The sequence below is a fragment of the Dermacentor albipictus genome, chromosome 9 (genome assembly GCF_038994185.2).
Source record: "Dermacentor albipictus isolate Rhodes 1998 colony chromosome 9, USDA_Dalb.pri_finalv2, whole genome shotgun sequence".
Classification (NCBI taxonomy): Eukaryota; Metazoa; Arthropoda; class Arachnida; order Ixodida; family Ixodidae; genus Dermacentor; species Dermacentor albipictus.
The window spans coordinates 94,706,214-94,726,199 of record NC_091829.1 but is presented as its reverse complement, the minus strand read 5'-3'; the positions used below and the strand labels follow the sequence as shown (position 1 = coordinate 94,726,199).

The 19,986-nt window shown below is 47.2% G+C and overlaps 1 protein-coding gene across 1 annotated transcript in view; it reads right to left on the bottom strand.

The window, feature by feature from the left end:
- Positions 1–909: 909 nt before the first annotated feature.
- The window catches only part of LOC139049510 (rho GTPase-activating protein 45-like), a 138,325-nt gene continuing 119,248 nt past the window's right edge, over positions 910–19,986 (bottom strand). The window contains exons 19-24 of the mRNA XM_070525043.1: positions 19,629–19,813; positions 16,270–16,359; positions 10,576–10,862; positions 9,570–9,756; positions 4,325–4,397; positions 910–1,945 (exon numbers count right to left, since the gene is read on the bottom strand). Coding sequence (XP_070381144.1) covers positions 1,762–1,945; positions 4,325–4,397; positions 9,570–9,756; positions 10,576–10,862; positions 16,270–16,359; positions 19,629–19,813 — 1,006 coding nt within the window. The 3' untranslated portion in view covers positions 910–1,761. The remainder of the gene's footprint in view (positions 1,946–4,324; positions 4,398–9,569; positions 9,757–10,575; positions 10,863–16,269; positions 16,360–19,628; positions 19,814–19,986) is intronic.

The following is a 19,986-nucleotide window of genomic DNA, read 5'->3' as shown; positions in this document are numbered from 1 at the left end:
AGCGGCTTCCCCTTGCGATTCGAATTAACGAGCTTTTACTGTATTGTCCAAATATAGTGACATTTTGCAAATCTGAATTTGTAGCCAATACATTATGCAGTTCTGAGAGTTGCCGACGACCAGCAGACGATAATAACTCGATCCGGATCGTTGGACCGAGTAGCAGCGACCGTTGTTGGTCGCGATCAAGAAATCCAATCTGCATCCCCGCTATCAGAAGCGTACGTGTGACACCGGTATCAAACATTTTGAGATTACCCGTGCGGTGAACAACCATAATCATCTGCGTCACGCATCTTGCCGTTATTGCGTTACACGTGATATGTTTAGAAGGGGTTTGAAGCTGAAGGAGCTGCAAGGGACTGAAGGATAATCAGATTTATCGTGGTGACATTGCAGATGGGGCGGTCAGGTCCTTGAGAGACGACTTCTCCAATCTGCTCACAGAAACACATGCACACTGTGCAATCTGTACCTCCCAGTCTAAACGTGTAAGCCTTGAAACAGAGCCTACTCAAACCCGATCGGCCACTTCAGCTATAGGTGTGGGTATTGGTGCCATAAAAAGTGCGCTGGAAATATATATACAGTGTGTACTTTCAGCGTTCTTACATAAAGTGCCTGAACTAGTTTCTTGCTCCCATGTGAAGGACAGGGCATATTCCGAACGAGCAGAAAACACGGAGAAGGAGGTTAAAGTCTGTGAGGTCTTCACTTACAGTCCACTGCAGTTAAAATATGTTCGGCCGAGACGAGAAAAGGTTGCACTTGCAAGGCCGTATGGTTGCCCACTGAACAATTCGCATCTCATTTTCACTGCACTGTCTCCACACTTAAACCTGAGTGCACGTTACACAAGCAAGCATCAGAATTTTTCAGTCCCTGTATCTCAGCCCTGCCTCGGAGAAGCTCTGATTTTCACGAACTACGCAGACTCGGCCCACTCATCAACGCTTTGTATTTAGTTTTTTTTTGTACCCGGCCGTAACCATTGACAGGCAGTCTTAGCGCAAATAAAAGCGCATGCTTCGACGGCCACATACCAACGCTGTCCTTTTAACATGCTCTCTCTAACATTCGGGTGGACGGCGGGGTCAAGCTGCTTACCAAAAGCACGCTTTGCCCAAAATTTTTGATCAAAATATTGCTTTTGTACACGCGAAATCCCCGCCTTCTCCCTTTTACACGGACACGGATGCATCCACATATACAAGCACGCACACAGACCGAACAGACACACGTAAGTAGCGCGATTCGAACGTAACTCGATTCCACCAAAGAAACTGAACCTCGACGATTATCCGCACGGGAAAGCGCTAACAACCGGGTTGGCGCGGCGGAGGTCCCAGTGTCGCAGGCAGGTCGTGCCCGTGGCCGACGCAACGGCAGCATCCACGATTCCCTCCAACAATGATATGCGTGGTTACGGCTCCGCACAGATAAGGAGCAACAGCGAGATATATGCAGCAATCACTTCGGCTACTTTGGTCCATGCTGAAATTTCTGCGCACGACTGTTTTTTACCCCGTTTCCTATAAGCTCCTCGCCGCGCAGACATTGCAAACCGAACCCACGACCTGGGTATGTGCCACCAGCGTTTGGTGTCGTCCTTTGTTGCGTCGTACGACCCGGAGCGATCTTTCGACGAGTGTCCATTTGGTTGGTGGGCGGCGAGCGTCTGGGCCGTTGCCTGAACGGCGTCAGTTCCACAGAACGACACTATGAACGTTCGCGCAGCATGGAGCAGCAGGTGGCGCCACCTCACTCGTGCCTCGGTGAGCCGGGCTGCGGACTGGCGATTGGCTGCGTGACTGCAGCGGCGGCGCCCACGTCGCCTCCTCCTCCTCCTCCAACGCCGCAACTGCTGCTGCTGCTGCTGCAGGCTTCGTCGGTGCTGAACCAGTGCTTCTTGAGGGATACGCTCTCGCGGAGCGGACTGTGCATTCTGTGACAGAGAACAATGTGGATACTGCACACACAACGCTTTCTACACGAATCCGTCGTAACTATCCATATCCAAAGTGCACCTAGTCCACCTAAGGAGTCCTCAAGCCGACCCTCAATAGAAAGGTTTTTGGGCGTCCAGTTAATTCGCTTCACGTGTCCAGTTTAATTTGTTCGTACCCAGACGTTTTCCTCGCTGTATCATGATGTGCTATAACAACCTATAACCCAAGATCTAAGGGGGCTTCATCATCATCACGACCATCATAATCTTATCCACTTCCGGAAGAAGGCCTAGCTCACCCAACAATCTTCAGTTACACTAGACCCTTGCGCCGCCGGACTCCACCTTACGCCTTCAAATTTATTAGTTGTATCGCTCCATTTTGTTGTCTGCCACTCTTAATTCTGTTTTCCTGCGCTTTGCACATTAAATTACTCTACGAATTACATGACTTGCCCGACTACACTTCGCGTTAATCTCAGCCATAGTATCAGCTACTCAGCTGGCTCATTAATTTACACTTCCATTGTCATCTTTCGTTCCGCACCTTATTGACTGGCCTTTAGGTTTTCCAGTCACTTCTCATATGCTCAAAATTTTGACTCCATTGGTAAACCGTGACTTTATGCTGATTACACAATTTTCCCCTCGACAAAATGGTAAGCCACCATTCATGAAGCAAGAAGTAAAGCATTATCGGCAATGAATTCGGCAACGAAAGCAGCCGACTCTGGAAAAAAAGAAGGTTAAGCGAAGAAAATAGGATCAGATAGTGCATTGAGCGAAGAGTGTTACTCTACATAGATGTGACGCAGGAGAAGTGAAAATAATTCAGTAAACACACACAAAGAAAGCTTTCGCTTATAACAGATTCCCACATATGCGTGTTATCGTCCGGTTTTTATCAAAAATTTTTTTATGACCATCACCCGAATGATGAGACGCACATGATTCTTAGCACAAGGCCCCAAACATGCTAATGCAGACGTGATCTATGCTGAGTAGAGCGCCCTCGACAGAGCTGGCATGACGGGCAAATTAGCACGCTTCGGCCAATGCTTTTGCGGAGCTCACTTTTAGAGATGCCCATACGTTCGCCGCTCACCACTAGCTTGTGTTGCCTTTGAGTCTTGAACATAACTTCCTTCATAGAGATTACGCGTATGACTGCTAGTGAGAGACCATGGGTGGTCTCGACAGTCAGGTTTCTGAGGAGCTGTCCATTGGCCGCATTGCGCCTAATACCTCGCTTTTTTCTAGTCCCTCAACCGAAGATAAGAAACATTGGGCTCCGTCCATTGTTGATTGGGAAGAGGCAACCTAAAAAAGAAAGGGCTCCAATCCACGCTGAAAAGGTGGTTGGCCAGCGAAACTGCGGTATCACCTGATCCTATAGACCAATGTGACGTAGCTTTGAACTGGGTCCTACCTAGCCTGAGCGCGACGCCATTGTGCATATTGACGTTGCTGTTCGCATCACCGGTCATGTTCACGCAGCTCCTCGGTAGTCCTAATATATGTGTGGTACTTATATAACGCTACCAGAACACAAATGAAATCAGTTACTAGGCAGGTTCTCCTTTTGCATATGAAAGTGTAGTTACGTCATTCCCTGCTTCGCACGCTACAGTTGCCGCATCCCGGCAACTGCAGTTCACGCAACCGTAATCTTTACCGGGAAACGTTTGCGGCGAATGCGACACGCGAAGGCGAGCTTCCTGGTTCTTTTTTTATATCCCCCGCACTGTCACGGATGTGCAGAGGCGAGCGTCATCTGGTGGTGCAGCAAGGAACCCAGCGGCGCATGCAGCGCACACCTCGCGCTGTGATTGGTTGAGTTTTAGGCTGAGGAGGCGAAGAAATCCCGGGATCCAAGCCATATGCAGCTTTGCGGTAAAACAGCGAGTGCTGGTGGCGCTTGCTCTCCCCGACACGAGTAAGTCATGACTGTGCATTGTGGCAGCTTGACAATATGATGCATCTAAATAACCAACCCACCAAGTGACTATCAATCTAGTGGCAGTAGGACGGAACAATAAGAACTCACGACGTTAAAGAATCCCAGCTTGAAGCGGAAAAAAAAAACTATCATTGAGCCGACTTCACCGCGGAGCTGCAAAGGAAACCCACGCGAGTTTCTCAGTAAGGAAGATTCGCAGTTGAAGACAAAAAATAATTCTGGAATGGGGAATTTTCCCCTTTTTTTTTCGACTGCGAAGGTTTCTTTCTGACAAAACCACGTGGGTCTACCTCCTTTGTAGCTTCAAGCTGCAGTAGAGCGGACAACATTTTTTCCCCTCTCCCGAGCATTCCTCCATCGTGCGGGCTTCCGAAGAACTAGCTTGCCAAGCCACAGCTTACGACGGGTGTGCTTACCTGCGGCGAGCTTCGGTGATGTGCGAGGTGGTGGTCTGCCGAGGCGCACTGCTTGAGGAAAACCCAGCTCCGCCTGCGAGACGTCGGCGATTAAGCTCAACCGAGCAGAGAGTCTTGCTCGCCGTGTGCCCAAATATATTGCAATACTGAGGCGAAGTGAGTGACTAGGATCGAACAACTAATTCCCGCGGCAACGGAATTCCGAGCGCATCGGAGCAACGCAGTCATGACGTGCTCGTGTTTGCTACGTTAAGAGGAAGCGTCTCGTTGGTAGTTACTTAAATGAATGAGAAAAGAGCAAGCCTTTTCCTTGCTATCTATCCACTGCGGAGAATTTGATAAGGTTTTGTTGCATTTAAATCAAAAAGATCAAAATATACCGACTGTAGGAATCGGGCCCCGTACTCACAAAACGTACTCACGCAATAATTCTTCGTAGCAGAACGTTCCAGCCAATCCTAATACTGGACATACCTTTAGAGAAGGCATCTAGCCAATGGCAACAGCATTTGCGAACGGTAAGCTCTTGTGAATTCGGACCCAGATCCCCTTTTCTATTAAGGCAGCGAATGTTTAGAAAAACAGTTGTTGAAAAAAACAAACAGAATGAAGCATCAAGCTAAGAACTATAACTCAACGATAGACAATGATATCTCAGTTCTACAAACAGCACCTGTCGAGACGTTCAAAGCAGATAAAATCTATGTATTACATACCCTCTGGCGCATATATCTCATTTGTGAGTACTAATTTTGCAAAATTCTCATAAGCAGTGCAACAGTTTCAGGTAAGCTTAAAGGTACGCATCATATTTGTCCACTTATAAAGTTCTAAGAGATGCTGTTTAGAGAAACACAATATGTGTGTTTGGCATAGAGTTGTGGATTTGTTACATCACAGCTTAATTTTTTTTTAGAATTTGAGTAATTTTCGGCAATTCTTGCAATGGCAATAAAGACGCGGATCCGAATTTCCTTTCCTAGAGTGGGTAGAAATTAGCTTTCTCAGCTAAATGCAACAAATCTAAATCAGATCGGTTGAGAGTTGCCCAAACAGAACACTTCTGCGTTTCACATGTGTTTGAATCAGGGTTAAGCGTGCGATGTTAATGTGCGCCTCGCAAGGCAAGGCAGGTGACCGACGAAAGCGAGTTCCTGCGCTGAACGAGTTGTGGACACCACGAAGAAAACTGCGAACGGCCCTGAACTGACTTAAATTGCTTGCCTGCAGCGGAGACTTAGGGTGCTGTTCCGGACAGTCAAATTCCGTCATATCGTCGAATTCGCCATCTTGTCAGCTCTGACTGGCTGAAAGCGCTACTAGAGCATCTCTGATTGGCTAAAAATGCCAACATAGAGGCATTCTGCAGTGTCCAAAAGTACCGTCCCCTGCACCGAGTTGGTGAAGTTCGTATTATTATTATTATTATTATTATTATTATTATTATTATTATTATTATTATTATTAACTTTATTCGCATCACGCGTGTACATGATGCTGGATGCCCGCAGAAAAAGCTGTCATAATGGCAGCTTGACAAGGCCGCAGGCGCCCGCACTGGCAACCTCACGTAGTGGTCAGCAAATCATGCAAAATTTAACATGCAAATCACCAAGCATTGAAATTTGTGCGCACAAAAGAAACAGAATACATTCAACTTTTATGGCATCGCGTTTCAATGTCCAGGAGCTCGAACCACATTCATTCAAACTTCAGGACACCATACACCTAACAAAGTTTTCACATTCCCAATCAACAAACAGAAATTACTGCATACATCTAACAAAGTTTAAATTCGCAATCAATTAAGCAAACAGAAGTTAGTACATTAACAAAGATAAATCCACACAAAGGCTTGGCTCAAAACGGGGAGCGTAACTCCGGCAATGGATTGCCGCCGGAAATGTGTACAAGGAGCATTGTAATGAAGGTAAAGCAAATGGAAGAATAACGAAGCGATCTCGGTTTTCTAGTTACTAAAGTAATCACAAACTTTCTTGAAAGTAAAGTTGTCCGGTTCAATGTTTTTTCTTATGCAATGCATTTTAACAATCCCTGTAGCCTGTTCTTTAACATCTGTAAACCATAGGTTCTCCTACATATGTCGACTTCCCATCTCTCAAAAGTTCGTGCTATATGTGGTAGAGTGTTTTTTTTTTAGGTTTTCTAACTGGCGCAAAAAACAAGAATTGTTCTTTATCTCTTGTTTATAACCTTTGCACAGACGATAATCATAAGTCCTTTTAACAGGTAATACATCATACGTTACAAATAAAGGTTCAGAAGGATAGTCCATAGGGACATTGCCACAGCACGAAGAAACCTTTTTTTTTTTTTTGTAGAACATGAACTTCATGCAGACTGTTGTGCCGTAGAGGTCCAAATTAAATAGCAATAATGAAGTCTCGAACAAAATGAGGTATTACAGAGTAACATCATTACATTACGCGGCAGTAAACTCGCATTTCGATATACGAGTCCAACCACTTGCGATAGTGTTTTCATTAAGTAGTTTATGTGTGCATCCCAAGACATGGTCTCGTGAAAGACAACACTTAATGCTTTAATACACGGGACGACTTCAACCGGGGTTGCTTTCCGCAGGACATTTTCATTTATTATGTTTCTTTTTTAAATTTCTCGCATGGAATAGCACTGCCTTTGTTTTCTGCATACTTATTTTTAGGTAGCTTCCCTCTGTTCATCTTTTGTAGCTTAGCTGGAATTTCGCTCGCATGAGGAATAACTTGGTTTCTTTCGCTGACAAAAATTTATTTGTATCATCCGCGTAAATAACGAATTTTATTGCTGGAGCTATGTTGATGATATCATTTGTGCAGAGATTGAGAAGAAAAAAGCTACATATACTGCCTTGTGGCACGCCACAAGAAACTGCTAATGGGTTCGAGTAAAAACCTTCTATAAATCTCCAATTTGCTTCCTGTTTTGTATGAGCGGATTAGTGAGGCAGCCATACCCCGAAAAACATACCTTTCTGGATTTCTGATGAGCAAGTCATGATTAACAAGGTCAAAGGCCCTTGCGAAATCTATTAGTATATCTAGTATAACATTTTTCGATATGGTGCAATACGTATCTTTGTGCAAGAAGTACCGAATCTACGCTAAAGCCTTTCCGAAAACCATACCGGCAATCAACTACTTATGCTCCCGCTGAAATTTTGAAAATCGCTTGAGAACGACTTTTTCAAATGGCTTTGAGAACACAGGTAATATGGAAACAGGTCTCGTTCTGTGAAACAATGTTCCAAAAGCCAGGAGAACTTATACTTCAACGTGTTGTTATCACTGGCTTTACAAAACAATAAAATATAACAAAAACACAGACGTTTCGCCACCTATGCGGGTGGCATCGTCAGTACGAAAATGGCAACAAATGAGAAAATATAGCTTATTTATGCATGATGCTGCCGTAAACATCCGGCAGGGGGCCACGGTTAGGATTACATGCAGATGGATTGTGACGGATAAACCATGATTGCACAAATTTTCTTGGGCCCTATCGGTGTTCTCGTGCTAACGTGGTTACATTATGAAAATTGTAACCACGTTAGCGCGTAAAGTTGTAACCACGTTCCACAGGCCGGCATGTGGCGAGATTACCCCGCACGTCCACCAAAATGTTACGGGGAGAAAATAAATGTATTTACAATATATAGAGTTACAAGGGTGCAGCTCAGGGACCAGGGTAACACCATCAACCGATCTTCGAGACACTTCAATCTCCTCTTCACTTGACAAGGTCATTTTGTCCACAGCGGCACCAACTCGTACGTGACAATATAATAAAATTGCCTCGCGATGTGCTTTGTTTTGGTATCCCCAGTGGCGCGACGCGTTATCGTTTTATGTTTCGAAGCCCAAGTGTGAGCATTATATGCCCACATGGATGTGACCCAGTGTCTTAGATATTGCGCTAATACTGCTTTGTTTGAGTGAGCCTTCAACTCGAATGTTCCAGCTCCATTACAAACGCATTCATCGTGTTATACGCCTATCACTGCGAAACTTCCGCGTCGGGGATTTATACCAGTCAGCCGAGATCCGCTTCAGTTCACGTTCGTCGACCACTACCGCGCTTGTCACGATCGTCGCCGCCGTTACTTTGGGGGCACAAGTTCGCCCAATAAAGCGTCTCCGCTTTTTCAGTTAATTGCATTTTCGTCGCCTCGTTCCTACACCGCGCGACAGTACAGTCAGTCGAACTTCGCTATATCAAAATCGCATCCTTCACAAAAAACATTCGTTATATCGAATATTCGTTATAAGCATAAATTCGTTACATGGTGGCATCAACCATACATTCAGGAGGGCTGACATTCAGGCACGTCGGTACCGATGCATGGCGGAAAAACTGCGCAACACTGGGCGAATACAGAATAGGCACACCGGAGCTGATGTCGAAAAGGCGTATTTTAGATTTACTTCACTTTATGTGATAATTCGTTACATCTGTGTTAGTTATATCAAGGTTCGATTGTATTACTCAGTAATGGAAGGCCCAAGGAGATTTATTATGCCTGTTTTCCCGAGGCGAAAACAGCTCAGCTGCACTTCTGGAGCCTCAATTTTCGAAGAAATAGAGAGAGAGAAACAACTTTATTGAGCCGAGCTCGACATCTTCTTAGACGCCGTCGATGGAAGTGGTTCCCTCTTCACGGGACCCATATGCTTCCCTAGCCGCCTGGCCCCTGGAGATCAGGACGAGCTGGTCTTCCAGGGCGGTGCTGCTTAGCAAGGTCTCCCATCGCTCGGTAAGGGTGGATGAGGGATGGGGTAGGGTAGCGGGGCAGTTAAGAGGTGGGGGGATCGCCTTGATGAAATTGCATACTCCAATGACGTGTTGGAGCGTGCCTAAATGAGTTTTGCAGAAGTTACAATCCTTGTCGTACCTTTCCGGGTACATCTTGTTTTGAAGGTAAGGGTGCGGGAAGGATCCTGCCTGTATTTGCCTGTAGATCGCTTGCTGTTCTCTGCTAAGCGATTTGTGAGGATCGGGGTAACGGTGCCTCTCCGTCTTATAATGGTTCGTAATGTCTTTGTAACTAAATATGGACTGTGGCTCACCTTCCTCAACCCGGTGTTCCATCTCTCGGGCGAACTGGTGGGCAAGTTCGTTGCCCTCCAGCCCAGAGTGAGCCGGTGTCCATATTAACTCAACTTTCCTTTCAGGTACGTCGCGTTTACTTTGGAGACGCTGAGGAACAAAACATTGGAAGGCTCACCACTCTCGTCGTTCGCTGGTAGCTGCGGTTCGCTTGAGGTGCGAGCGGGCGTCGCCAACAAGTGGCGCGCGAGCAGCGAGGGTCGTGCGCCCGCTGCTGCGAGCTCCTCGAGGCTGGCGGCCCCCCACGGCGCCTCAAAGAACTGCCGCCTGAGTTCGGCCATGTTGCAAGCCTTTGACTGGGCACTCTGCAACAGGCGTAGAACCAACGATCGTGTAAGAAAGTGGTACAGTTAGCAAACACGACGCCTGGTTGCGGAACATACAATATGGCGAGTCGCGATCAGAATTAGTAAGCACATTAACTGACAGGCGGACGCTAGACGCAGAGTCCACGACTGAAGTGTCCGTACCATGCCTCCACAGGTTCACCCACTCATCCACCCTCGCAATGATTGCGCAGTTCGCGAAGAGGCACAACTGTTAACGTCATTTCCACTCGGTCACTCTTAGCCAACGGCTCGCTCACTCACTCACTCACTCACTCACTCACTCACTCACTCACTCACTCACTCACTCACTCACTCACTCACTCACTCACTCACTCACTCACTCACTCACTCACTCACTCACTCACTCACTCACTCACTCACTCACTCAATCGACGAGTTTAAAATTACTAGAAACGGAACTACAAGAGTAGTCATGCAAGTTTTCTCCTCAATCACTCAATAAGCTTAAGGACACGCAAAAAGAATGTCAAATGTAAATGGTACGTCATTGTACATTCCAAATGAAATAATGAAGTGCGTAGAATGAGGTCCCCGTATTGTCTATCACTAGTCACAGTCCGCGTTACAGATACCAGAGCCTTACTTTCAATAACAAACAATCTGCAAAAAAAGACGCACACCGGAAGCATACAAGACAGGAAATATGCAATGCACCAACTAGCCCAACAGCGTATTTTACTAGAATACCTTACTTTCAGTCGAAGAACTTTCGCACGAAAACTCTCTCCGCGATTCGCGGCGTTCTCGCCCACTCTCCCCCCCAGCGAGACGCACCTGTTCCGAAGAGGAGGAGGAGGCGCAAGTGGTCGTACTCCAGGTGTCGCGCGTGCAGCTCCGCGCCTCCACCCTGCGGGCCGCGGCCCTGCGAGGGGGAGGCACGGGCGCCGGCTCGGCGGCGTCCTCGGAGGCGCTGGAAGGCGCGCCGAGCCTCTCCACGCCGCCGCTGCTGCTGCTGCCGCTGTTGGCCAGCGGCTGTTGGCGCAGCCCGCTGCCCTCGTCGCTGGCCTCGGATTCGGCGTCCTCGGAGCCGCCACCGCCGCACCACTGGTGCACTGCGCCACCTGGGAACACGCGAGTGAGCGCTGCTTTGGAAAGAGAGAGAGAAGCAAACCAGGGCGGAAAAGCGAGGAGGAGTTTGACAGTTAACGCAGCCAGGATTTATGTGTGGTGATATTTAAGAGGTTGCGAAAATAGCTCGCACAGACACACACGCACATGCACATAAGAGGCACCTTCGTGCTCGAGCTCTGGCACTGCCGGCACACATAGCGACTTCCGCCTCCTCCTCCTCCTCCTCCTCCTCCTCCTCCTCCTCCTAAAATTTCTCCATTCAGTGCAGAGTGGCATAACTGACTCCATTCTTGTTAGCCACCTTTCCTCACTCCCTTTCATTTCTCTCTTTCTGTCGCTGCGTGTGGTGCGCGCGCTTTTCGCATTTACTATAAAGGGATGAAATTGGGGACATTAGTTTTACCAGCACTGTATAATGAGTAGCTCGCATTCAGAAACGGTCCCTGAGCCATATGGCACAGAACTGGGTGTTTGATGAATACATGTCTCCCTCTCTCTCGCACATACTAATTTCCACGCAGCACCAATGTTTCTAGATAACAAGCTGGGCAGTTATCAAACTACTGGCTAAAATAATAAAAATTGACAGTGGCTTAGCTCGGCTATGCCAGGATATACGTAGCGAAAGCTAAGGCATAGCATGGTTAGCCTTGGTTAATCTTGATTGCAAGTCCAGGTCAGTCTGGTTTCTAGCTATGCTGCGGCGTTTAGCCAGTCGTTCAGCGCGCTGTTCCTCTGTTTCCTGGGCGATTCGTTTCCTCTTCACCTCGTTCCGATGTCGATTACAGGCCTACTCCTGCTTATCAGAATTGTCGCCGTCCATACTGCCGCCTCAACTGTGGTTGCGGCGCACGCGAGCTCTCCTTTTCAATCCTCCGACATGTTATCAGGCATGCGACGCAGCTGGTGAAGCGAGCGCAGGCGAGCGCAACGACACGAAGAATGCAGCGTGACGTCATACCAGACGGTAGCGGCGTAAAGGCGCGGCGCTGCGCAGCGGCGAACACCTGTGGCTCGGTGCTACTAGTGGCGCATGCGCAGTAGTGACTAGGGAACGAGAGAGAGAGAAATATCCGCGGCGAGGCGCGTGTTGTGACGTCATGTGCCTCCTCGGAGCACCGCCACAGCGAAATCGCAAGTTCGCGGCCAGTAAAGCTTTCTCTTTAAATATAGTGGAATCAGTATCTGGACGCGAGAGCGAGAAATTTGCAATTGTTATAAAAAAGAAATAAACGAGAAAAGTAAAAAGGACCTCGTGTAGTGAGGTCATTGATATTCATTTACCTGAAAAACAAGCAGTGGCGGTGACAGTGAGAACGAGGCCTCAGCTCAGCGGCACGTAGGAAAGGTCACTTTCGATTGCGTATAGTGGACATTTGCACAAAAAAATTACGCAACTGCGCGTAGGCAGAGAGCGTTTGTGAGGCGAACATCGAAAACTAGGTATTAAATCTGTTTCCCGAAGCTTGCACATATCTGTGGCCATATAGCCCCATAAAACTACTTCATTCTGAGTTTTCCTATATCCTGACGTGAAATTTACGTAACCGCCGACGCAAGCATCGGGTGGTGGCCAGAAGCGTTGTTTGAACAGCCTAATGAAGCGCTTTGTTCGTTCGTAGGGGGTCACTTTTGATTGCTTAAAAGCAGATAGCATTGCCTCCTTCATAGGTTCTTCTTATCTGATTGGCTAACAAGAGGCGAGGGGCGTGCCGATGGGACGAAGGTTTCGGCGGGTTCGAGCTCGCCCACTGAAAGTAGATAACCTTACGAGGAAGGCGGTGCCGGCGTCTGCGATTGGTCCGCTTCCCCTAGCTTGTTTTGCGGTGGTTGGTTGAAAATCGCGCCACCCTGTGACGGAAGCCGCTAAAAGGGATCATCAGCGAAGAAGAGTTGTCAGAGCGACGTCGTATACATGGGGTAAGGGCTCGACATCAGTATACTTTGACGCTAAAATAGTTATACGCAGAAAAATTCCTTTTCTCCGGCAGCTCTGAGTAGCCATTGCCAGAGCAATCGTCGGGTAGCCATCTTTTATTCCCTTCGGAAGAGGGTAGTTTCTGGCTATTCTGAAAAAAAAAATGAATACGCAGTTTTTTTCCGCATTAATGCATCATTCGTGCGTGCACGTCACTTTGACGTGGTGAGTTATGGCGGTTATGGCGGTTGTGAGGTTGCGTCACAGACAGGCGAAGTGGTTGCACCCCGAGATATTTTGACCAATAGAGGAGGGTTAATGGTAAAAAAGGGGTAGAATTAAAAAAAATAATATTAATTTTATTTTGATCAGCCCAATCATGCATAATCGGTGCTTATACGTCATGTCAGATGGGAAGTTCTTGCGGGTTTTCGTGACGTCGCGTGTGACAGCCAGGCAAAGCAGGAGGGGCCCGAGACATTTTTTGACGAATGGTGGAGGAATATAGTGGCAGAAATGGAATAGAATTAGGAATATCTTTACGTTATAGCGCCCTCGGAACGACTTCCTTGGAATAAAACGTTTTCACACGCTAGAATTCATTACGTGTATACAATTTAGGAGGTCACCACGAACGGCAGCATCCGGACCCGGCAGCTGTCTGGCTCAAGCGCGCACTCGGGAATCGATTGCGAGTCCTCGATGTACGCGATTCCCTTGCCTTCGGTTTCCTTCACTTTCGAAGGACAATCCACGACGTGATGTACATTTGATACGGAAATTTCAAGGTGCGTGTCACCGCTCGGCTTTCCGTCCGAGAGTTTTCGATGGGTAAAGAAGCTTCCGCTCTGCGTAAAATAACTCATTCGCTATTCCGAAAGTCCTGTTCGAGTTCAGCTAAACACAGTTCCTTTAAGAAATCGCACAAGCCGCGGCGGATCAATGGTTGTTACGTTATAATGCAGAGCAAGGAGGTCGCGGGGTGCAGTTTCCGGGCGCGACAGGCGCATTCCGATAGGGAATGGACACAACAACAACAACAAAAAAATCAGGCTCGTGCGTCGTGCTTTTGGTGCTTAATTGAAGGACAACCGCAACGAAATTTTACTTTGGTTGAATTGGTTATGTGTGAGAAATATATTCCACCGAAACAATCTTGGCGAAGCCACAGGGCTGGTGATTGTACAATTCTCGTGTGAGCAGCCTTTAAACCGCACCTAGGCAGACGACGCCTGCACCCATTGCTTGGGAGCCATGACGTAAGTCCCAGCACGTCATTTCCGTGATTCTTATTTCAGCACGCCGAGGGTGCTGCTTAAACCCGGAGTTCACGCAGAAGAGCCGCGCATTCTCGGTTATGCGTGACTTCCGGCGAGCGGTAATGGCGGCACTATCTATTATGCGAAAGAGTGAAATGGTCCACTGAGCGAAAACGCCGGCGTCTGCCACCTGTAGCAGCGACAGAGCCGGCAAATTACCAGTGGCCGCGACGCCACGTCACAAGCGCGCCTCGACGGAGCAGAGCTGGTGAGAGTGAACACCTGCTGCCACGATAGCGCGCCAGATGTTTCGCGAGGGGAGAGGGCATCGCCGCGACGCCACGTCACCGCTCGCTCTCGGAAGCCTGTATTATTCGCGCGTTCCTTGTCCGCGCAAGCTTTCGCCTGCGCTCTAACTGCGCATCGGTAAGGCCAAGTGAAAACGAACCAATCTTCTCAACGCGTTCGCCCACCCGCAAAGAGTTAACAGCTGTTAACAACTGGAAGGACCACTACACGGCGTTCAGTCGGACATTAACGCTTTCGCATTCACAACTCATAAGAAGTGCTTAGGTGTCATGGCATCGTTTCTTTAGTTTCGGTATCAAAAATGGCGTTTTCTTGCGAGCTTCTCGTGACGCTTCCACTTCTATTTCGAAGGTGAAATTTTGCACGAAACCTCCATTTTTACAGTGTCTTCAACTAGCACTTTCACGCGCTCCAGAAATTCGTTGGAGTTGGCCTTCAAGGAAATCGAGTTGCTCTAAATAGCTAAGTCACGTTTAAAGCGTGGCGCCTACGACGTGTTTGAGGATCCCCAGTCACTTCCGGCTCAAGCAGTTCGCAAAAAGCACAGCCTTCGAGACCTGCTTCTGTAAATAAGAAGCAACCGGCGCTGGGGCGTAGACCTCTCCGCTACAGCGTCTCTCATAGCCCGTGTTTCACTTCGGGACTCTAAGCCTCATAACGTATTAATTTTAAAGCAAAGCTTCTTTTACGAGCCTTCGATAACTTTGCCGACCATGGCTGCCGCTTTTTGCCGAACAGAGCACAGTCGCGAGAAAAGACGATGTGAGCAAGACCGTGCGCGCGCGCCATTTTCCATTAGGCTATATACGTAGGATTGACTCGGATTAATTACAGTAATCCTCATTAAGGTCTTTCACGTTGTGCTTATTTCTGTGCAATGGCACGTTCCCCATTATTCCTTCGACAAGCATCGAACATACGCCTTCGTGACATCACTGCAGCGATGTCTCACGGCGTGTATTCGCGTTAACTGAGTTAGCATTATTTCAACGTTACTTCTGAACATAAATTTTACGTTACCTGTGCTGTGCATTATCCGAGACGGAAGCAAACACAAAAGTACGCATTGTCTTTACTTGCATAGCACTTAATTATTCGCTTGAAAATAGTTTCGCTGCGCGTAGATTCCAAAGGTTCCAAAGGTAGGGTGTCTTTTTTTTAGTTGCACCAAATCTTTAAAAGTTGCATGAGGCACATAAGTCTAACCCTTGAACTAAATTACTCGATGACGGCGTCGCTACATGTAAGAGAAATCAAAATTCTTAATTGAATAATTAACATAATTACGCGAATCAGCTTTTAAATTCATTACCTTACGGCCCGTATTTAAATGTAAGAATTGTAACTAGTGCGTTCACAAGGCATACCCACTTGGAACGAATTGCGAGGATGGCGTCGGTTGCGAGATATATGCGGCGTCAAACTTGCGCTAAATATGAAGTATTGTTCCACTTACTTCTTCAAGAAAACGCCGTTTTTGCATTGAATCACAAAAGTAACTACAACGCCAAAGCATTTGGTCGGACACTGAACATTAATATCTCGAAATTGATGTAGTCCTGAACTTTCGTTCCAAGCGGATACGCCTGGCAAACTCACCGGCTATAATTCGTAGATAGAAATACGCACCATAAATAATTACCTAAGTGATTAATTCGTGTAGTTATCTTTATTATTAAATTGCGCATTTCGATGGCTCGTAGAAGTAATATGGCCGACCCACGGAGTAATTCAGCTCAAGGGTTAGGAATGTGCTACCTGCCGTAGGCATTTGTTAATTAAAACAAAAATGTGGCGCAGATAAAAAAAATAAATACCTGATATGCGTTGGTTTCAGCAGATCTTTATGTATTCGCAGAAAAGCATTTGTTTTTTTTTAGTTCCATGCAGCTTCGGCACGGCCGCGCTTACCTGTTAGCTGGCTGGCGAGCACGACAGGTTCGGCCGCGTCGTCACTGTCCTGGCTCTGCGTCGTGGCTTCGTCGTGCAGCGGAGATTCGACTGCACACAAGTGCAACAGTCAGAACTCAGCACACCTCAACAATCAGCAACAACGAACGTCTGAGCAGGCGCCACTTGCCCTATTGTGGACCACTTTGTGCACTCGTATGACAAAGCTCAGCGCCCTTGTTAATCACATGCGCATAACTGCACCTGGCGTGATCCTCTCGAAGCTGCATGCACGCGTGTCGGAAGCCGACACTCACGGGCGAGTTGCTTCGCGCGCAGAATGTTCGGTCTGTAAGTTGTGCATTATTAAGGTCAAGTCAAGTCAAGTTTATTTACAACATGTACAAAGTACAGTGTTGAAGGCCACCCTGGCAAGAAAGCTGTAAACATACAGCTTGACGAGGCCAGGAGGCCACCACCAGGCAACACCAGCATCGCACACATCCGCAGTGAAAAGAACAAGCTTTCGTAAGTAGCTTCAGTAATACAACACGTGGTACATATCTACTTTCCTGGGCATGTATAGATCTTCATACATGCATAATCATTACGAACGCATTGAAATTCGGGTGAATAACATTAGTGCCAGGGAAATATATACAGTTACACTTTAAAAAATGAACATTATTAAAAGCAGTAAATAAAAGTAAGTTAAACAACAGTAAAGAATGTGCACGAGCAACTTACAAGAAGTGAAATGAATACACATGTGATGAGTACATTCTGAATAGGTATGGAAACCAACTAATTTACAAATTTCAAACAAGTGAAATAGGTTAATCTCCCGGTATACTTCCCAATGACCAAAGTCATTTAACGAAAGTCAGAGTAGACACGTTCGAGCAATTAAGTTGCGGAGTATTCATTTTACTTGCGCTATCGAGTTATACTTTGTGTTCGCAGTGGTTCGTGAAGCCTCTCGTTCGAAGCTTGTTGCATGCGATGTGTGCCTCCGAGATGCCCAGTCCCGTGAAATTTTACTTGCGATAGCAAGTTTTAGTTGGTGTTCACACTGGTTAGTAAGGAGTCTCTTCTGAAGCCTATTGTCTGTCAAATGTCTAATGGCGTAGGAAATAATAGAGAAAGAGGGAAAACAACAACAACACAACGCTCCGCACCAACATCTCCAAGGCAACAGCCGTCATTCGCCGAGTGCATGCTACATGACTCCACAATACTACGCCTTAGCTAACAAAGTATTCGCAAAGACACGTAGTTTATTGCTGGCACAAGGAAATTCTCCTATCTGCACCTGAAGCTGCGATTGATAAGCGAGAGCACGTACAGTCAGCCACAGAAATTTACAGGCCACGCGATTTGTGATAAACCTTAGTTCCCGCGAAGCCTGGCTCCACAGCGCTGGATTCAATGTTTCAGCGTGCAGCAGCCTTAGTGACGTACAGAATAACCTATGAGGTTAGTATTGCCATGCTTTAGCAAAGCAGAAATTGACATTTTATTTGGAAACCGTGGTCTGTAAACTTCTGTGTACGCCAGCGGTATCGTGTACGACACCTGAACTGCCTGCACATTGAGTTTTTTTTTCTCCTTATTTATTTCAAACAATCTTTCGACACTGCCTTGAAGGGCACGGCTAGAGCTGAACAGCTGGCCGATTAGCGCAGGACACTTTCACAGACACAGTTAACAGAACTTCGATATCTGTTTTTGTTGTAGAGTGACGGATTCGCAAACTTCGTACCGATTATTAGCAATGTTTGTAAAAAAATGCTGCCCTTTTTAAACATTTACCCTTACAACAGTTGTCATAATTAATATTTTTCTCTCAACTGGAACACATTTATCCAAATTGCTCCAGTGGTTGTCTCATGAGAACATTTCTGCGCTTTACATGTATATGTGAATAGTGAAATCTAGTGAAATCGGAGCTGGTCCTGAGCTAAAGTTCCTTCTGAGCTTTGTCAGTCAATTTTTCTCAAAATTAGCTTAATATGGATTACGTAGATATTCATCGGGGATATAAAGTCCGATGCACGGGGGACTGCATTATTTTATTAAAATTATGGGGTTTTACGTGCCAAAACCACTTTCTGATTATGAGGCATGCCGTAGTGGAGGACTCCGGAAATTTCGACCACCTGGGGTTCTTTAACGTGCACCTAAATCTAAGCACACGGGTGTTTTTGCATTTCGCCCCCCTCGAAATGCGGCCGCCGTGGCGGGGGACTGCATGGAATTGTTTAGGCGCACTATGGCCGTCTGGCTTGTGAAGATTCCCATCAGTTTGGTCAGTCATACCACTGTGTCATCACCAGTGACGGAGTGCCTTGCGAACACTGCGAGTTAAGACGAAAACCAGGATGCCGCATAGACGTGCCAACCTAACAAACGATGTTACATCATCATCTGTGTTTAGGTCAATAAAAACGGTTCATTGCAAGGAATATGGAACGATGTTTACTTCCTCTCCCGTTTACGTGTAGAGGCTGCTTTCATCACCTAACCAAGGTATTTAAATAAAATGTCACACTGTCAACATATAGGCGAAGCATTGACAGCGATTGCGAAGTAGTACACAACTGCGTGAAGCAACGTCCGTAGTTTTAGTGGCCGTATATACTCCCGTAAACATTCGCTCACCAAATAAATTAACAAACATGGTGTCATGCGTCCACAGCCAAACGTGAACAGATCCAACTCGATCACAGCGAACTCTCGCTCTCACGGCACTGGTGTGATGAAGAGCGCCGGCCGCGCGGAGGGAACGTATCGTGCTGCGTATTGCTTCAAGGCGTCTCCAATATTTGAGATTACGCGACCGCCCACACTAGGTGCGCGGGAAGACGGCGCCCACGAAGTCACCAGCCATCTCGGCTCGCCCTCAACTTTTGCACCCACCGCAGATTACCTCCAAGAGACGGCCGAACAACGCAGCTAGGGCCGAGCTAAAGCAGGAGATGCCTGCACCCCCTTATAGCGCGCGCTTGGTCACGTGACGTCCAAGATTGGGTGCGCGGAAAGATGGCGCACTTAAAGCTGCGATCCTTCCCAGCTCACCCTTGCACGCTTTCCCTCTCACACACAGTATACGACGCGCATTATGATCTTATCACACTTGAACTTTGTATGGAACATCACGGCGGCGCCGAGTACGAAGGCTAAAATTCGCCTGGGGTGTCCATATGATTTCTTGCGCAATAAAAATGGGTCCTTCGCGTTCGTAACGTATGTCAGTCGTTAATAAGAACCGAATGGGAAAGCAGTGATGTTCCAGAGAGGTCTTCGGGCGTGAGGAAGTTGGACAGAGCGGGATGGTTAGCCTACACTGCAGGACGTTCGAGGGAAGATAACTGACTTACCGTCCCCCTCTGACGCACACCGCCTGAGCGTGACGGCCTCGAGCAGGGTGTAGTGTTCCTCGGCGACCTGTTCGTGGCGTGGCGCCTCGTCCGGGAAGATGCGGTCCACGTACATGATGAGCAGCTCGATGACACGCGTCTGGTGCACAGTGTCCACTAGCGAGCTCAACGAGGCGCTGCCCTCACTGGGATAGAAAGACAGAGAGAGAGAGCGGCTCTGTTAAAGGAATACTGAGCGTTTTCGAAATTGTACAGAAACTGTAGCCACGCAGGTAAATGGATACGACACTTAGTAAGTATGGATGTTCAAAAACATAAGATATTATAATTTGATACTAAAGTTGGTCTTGCATTACCG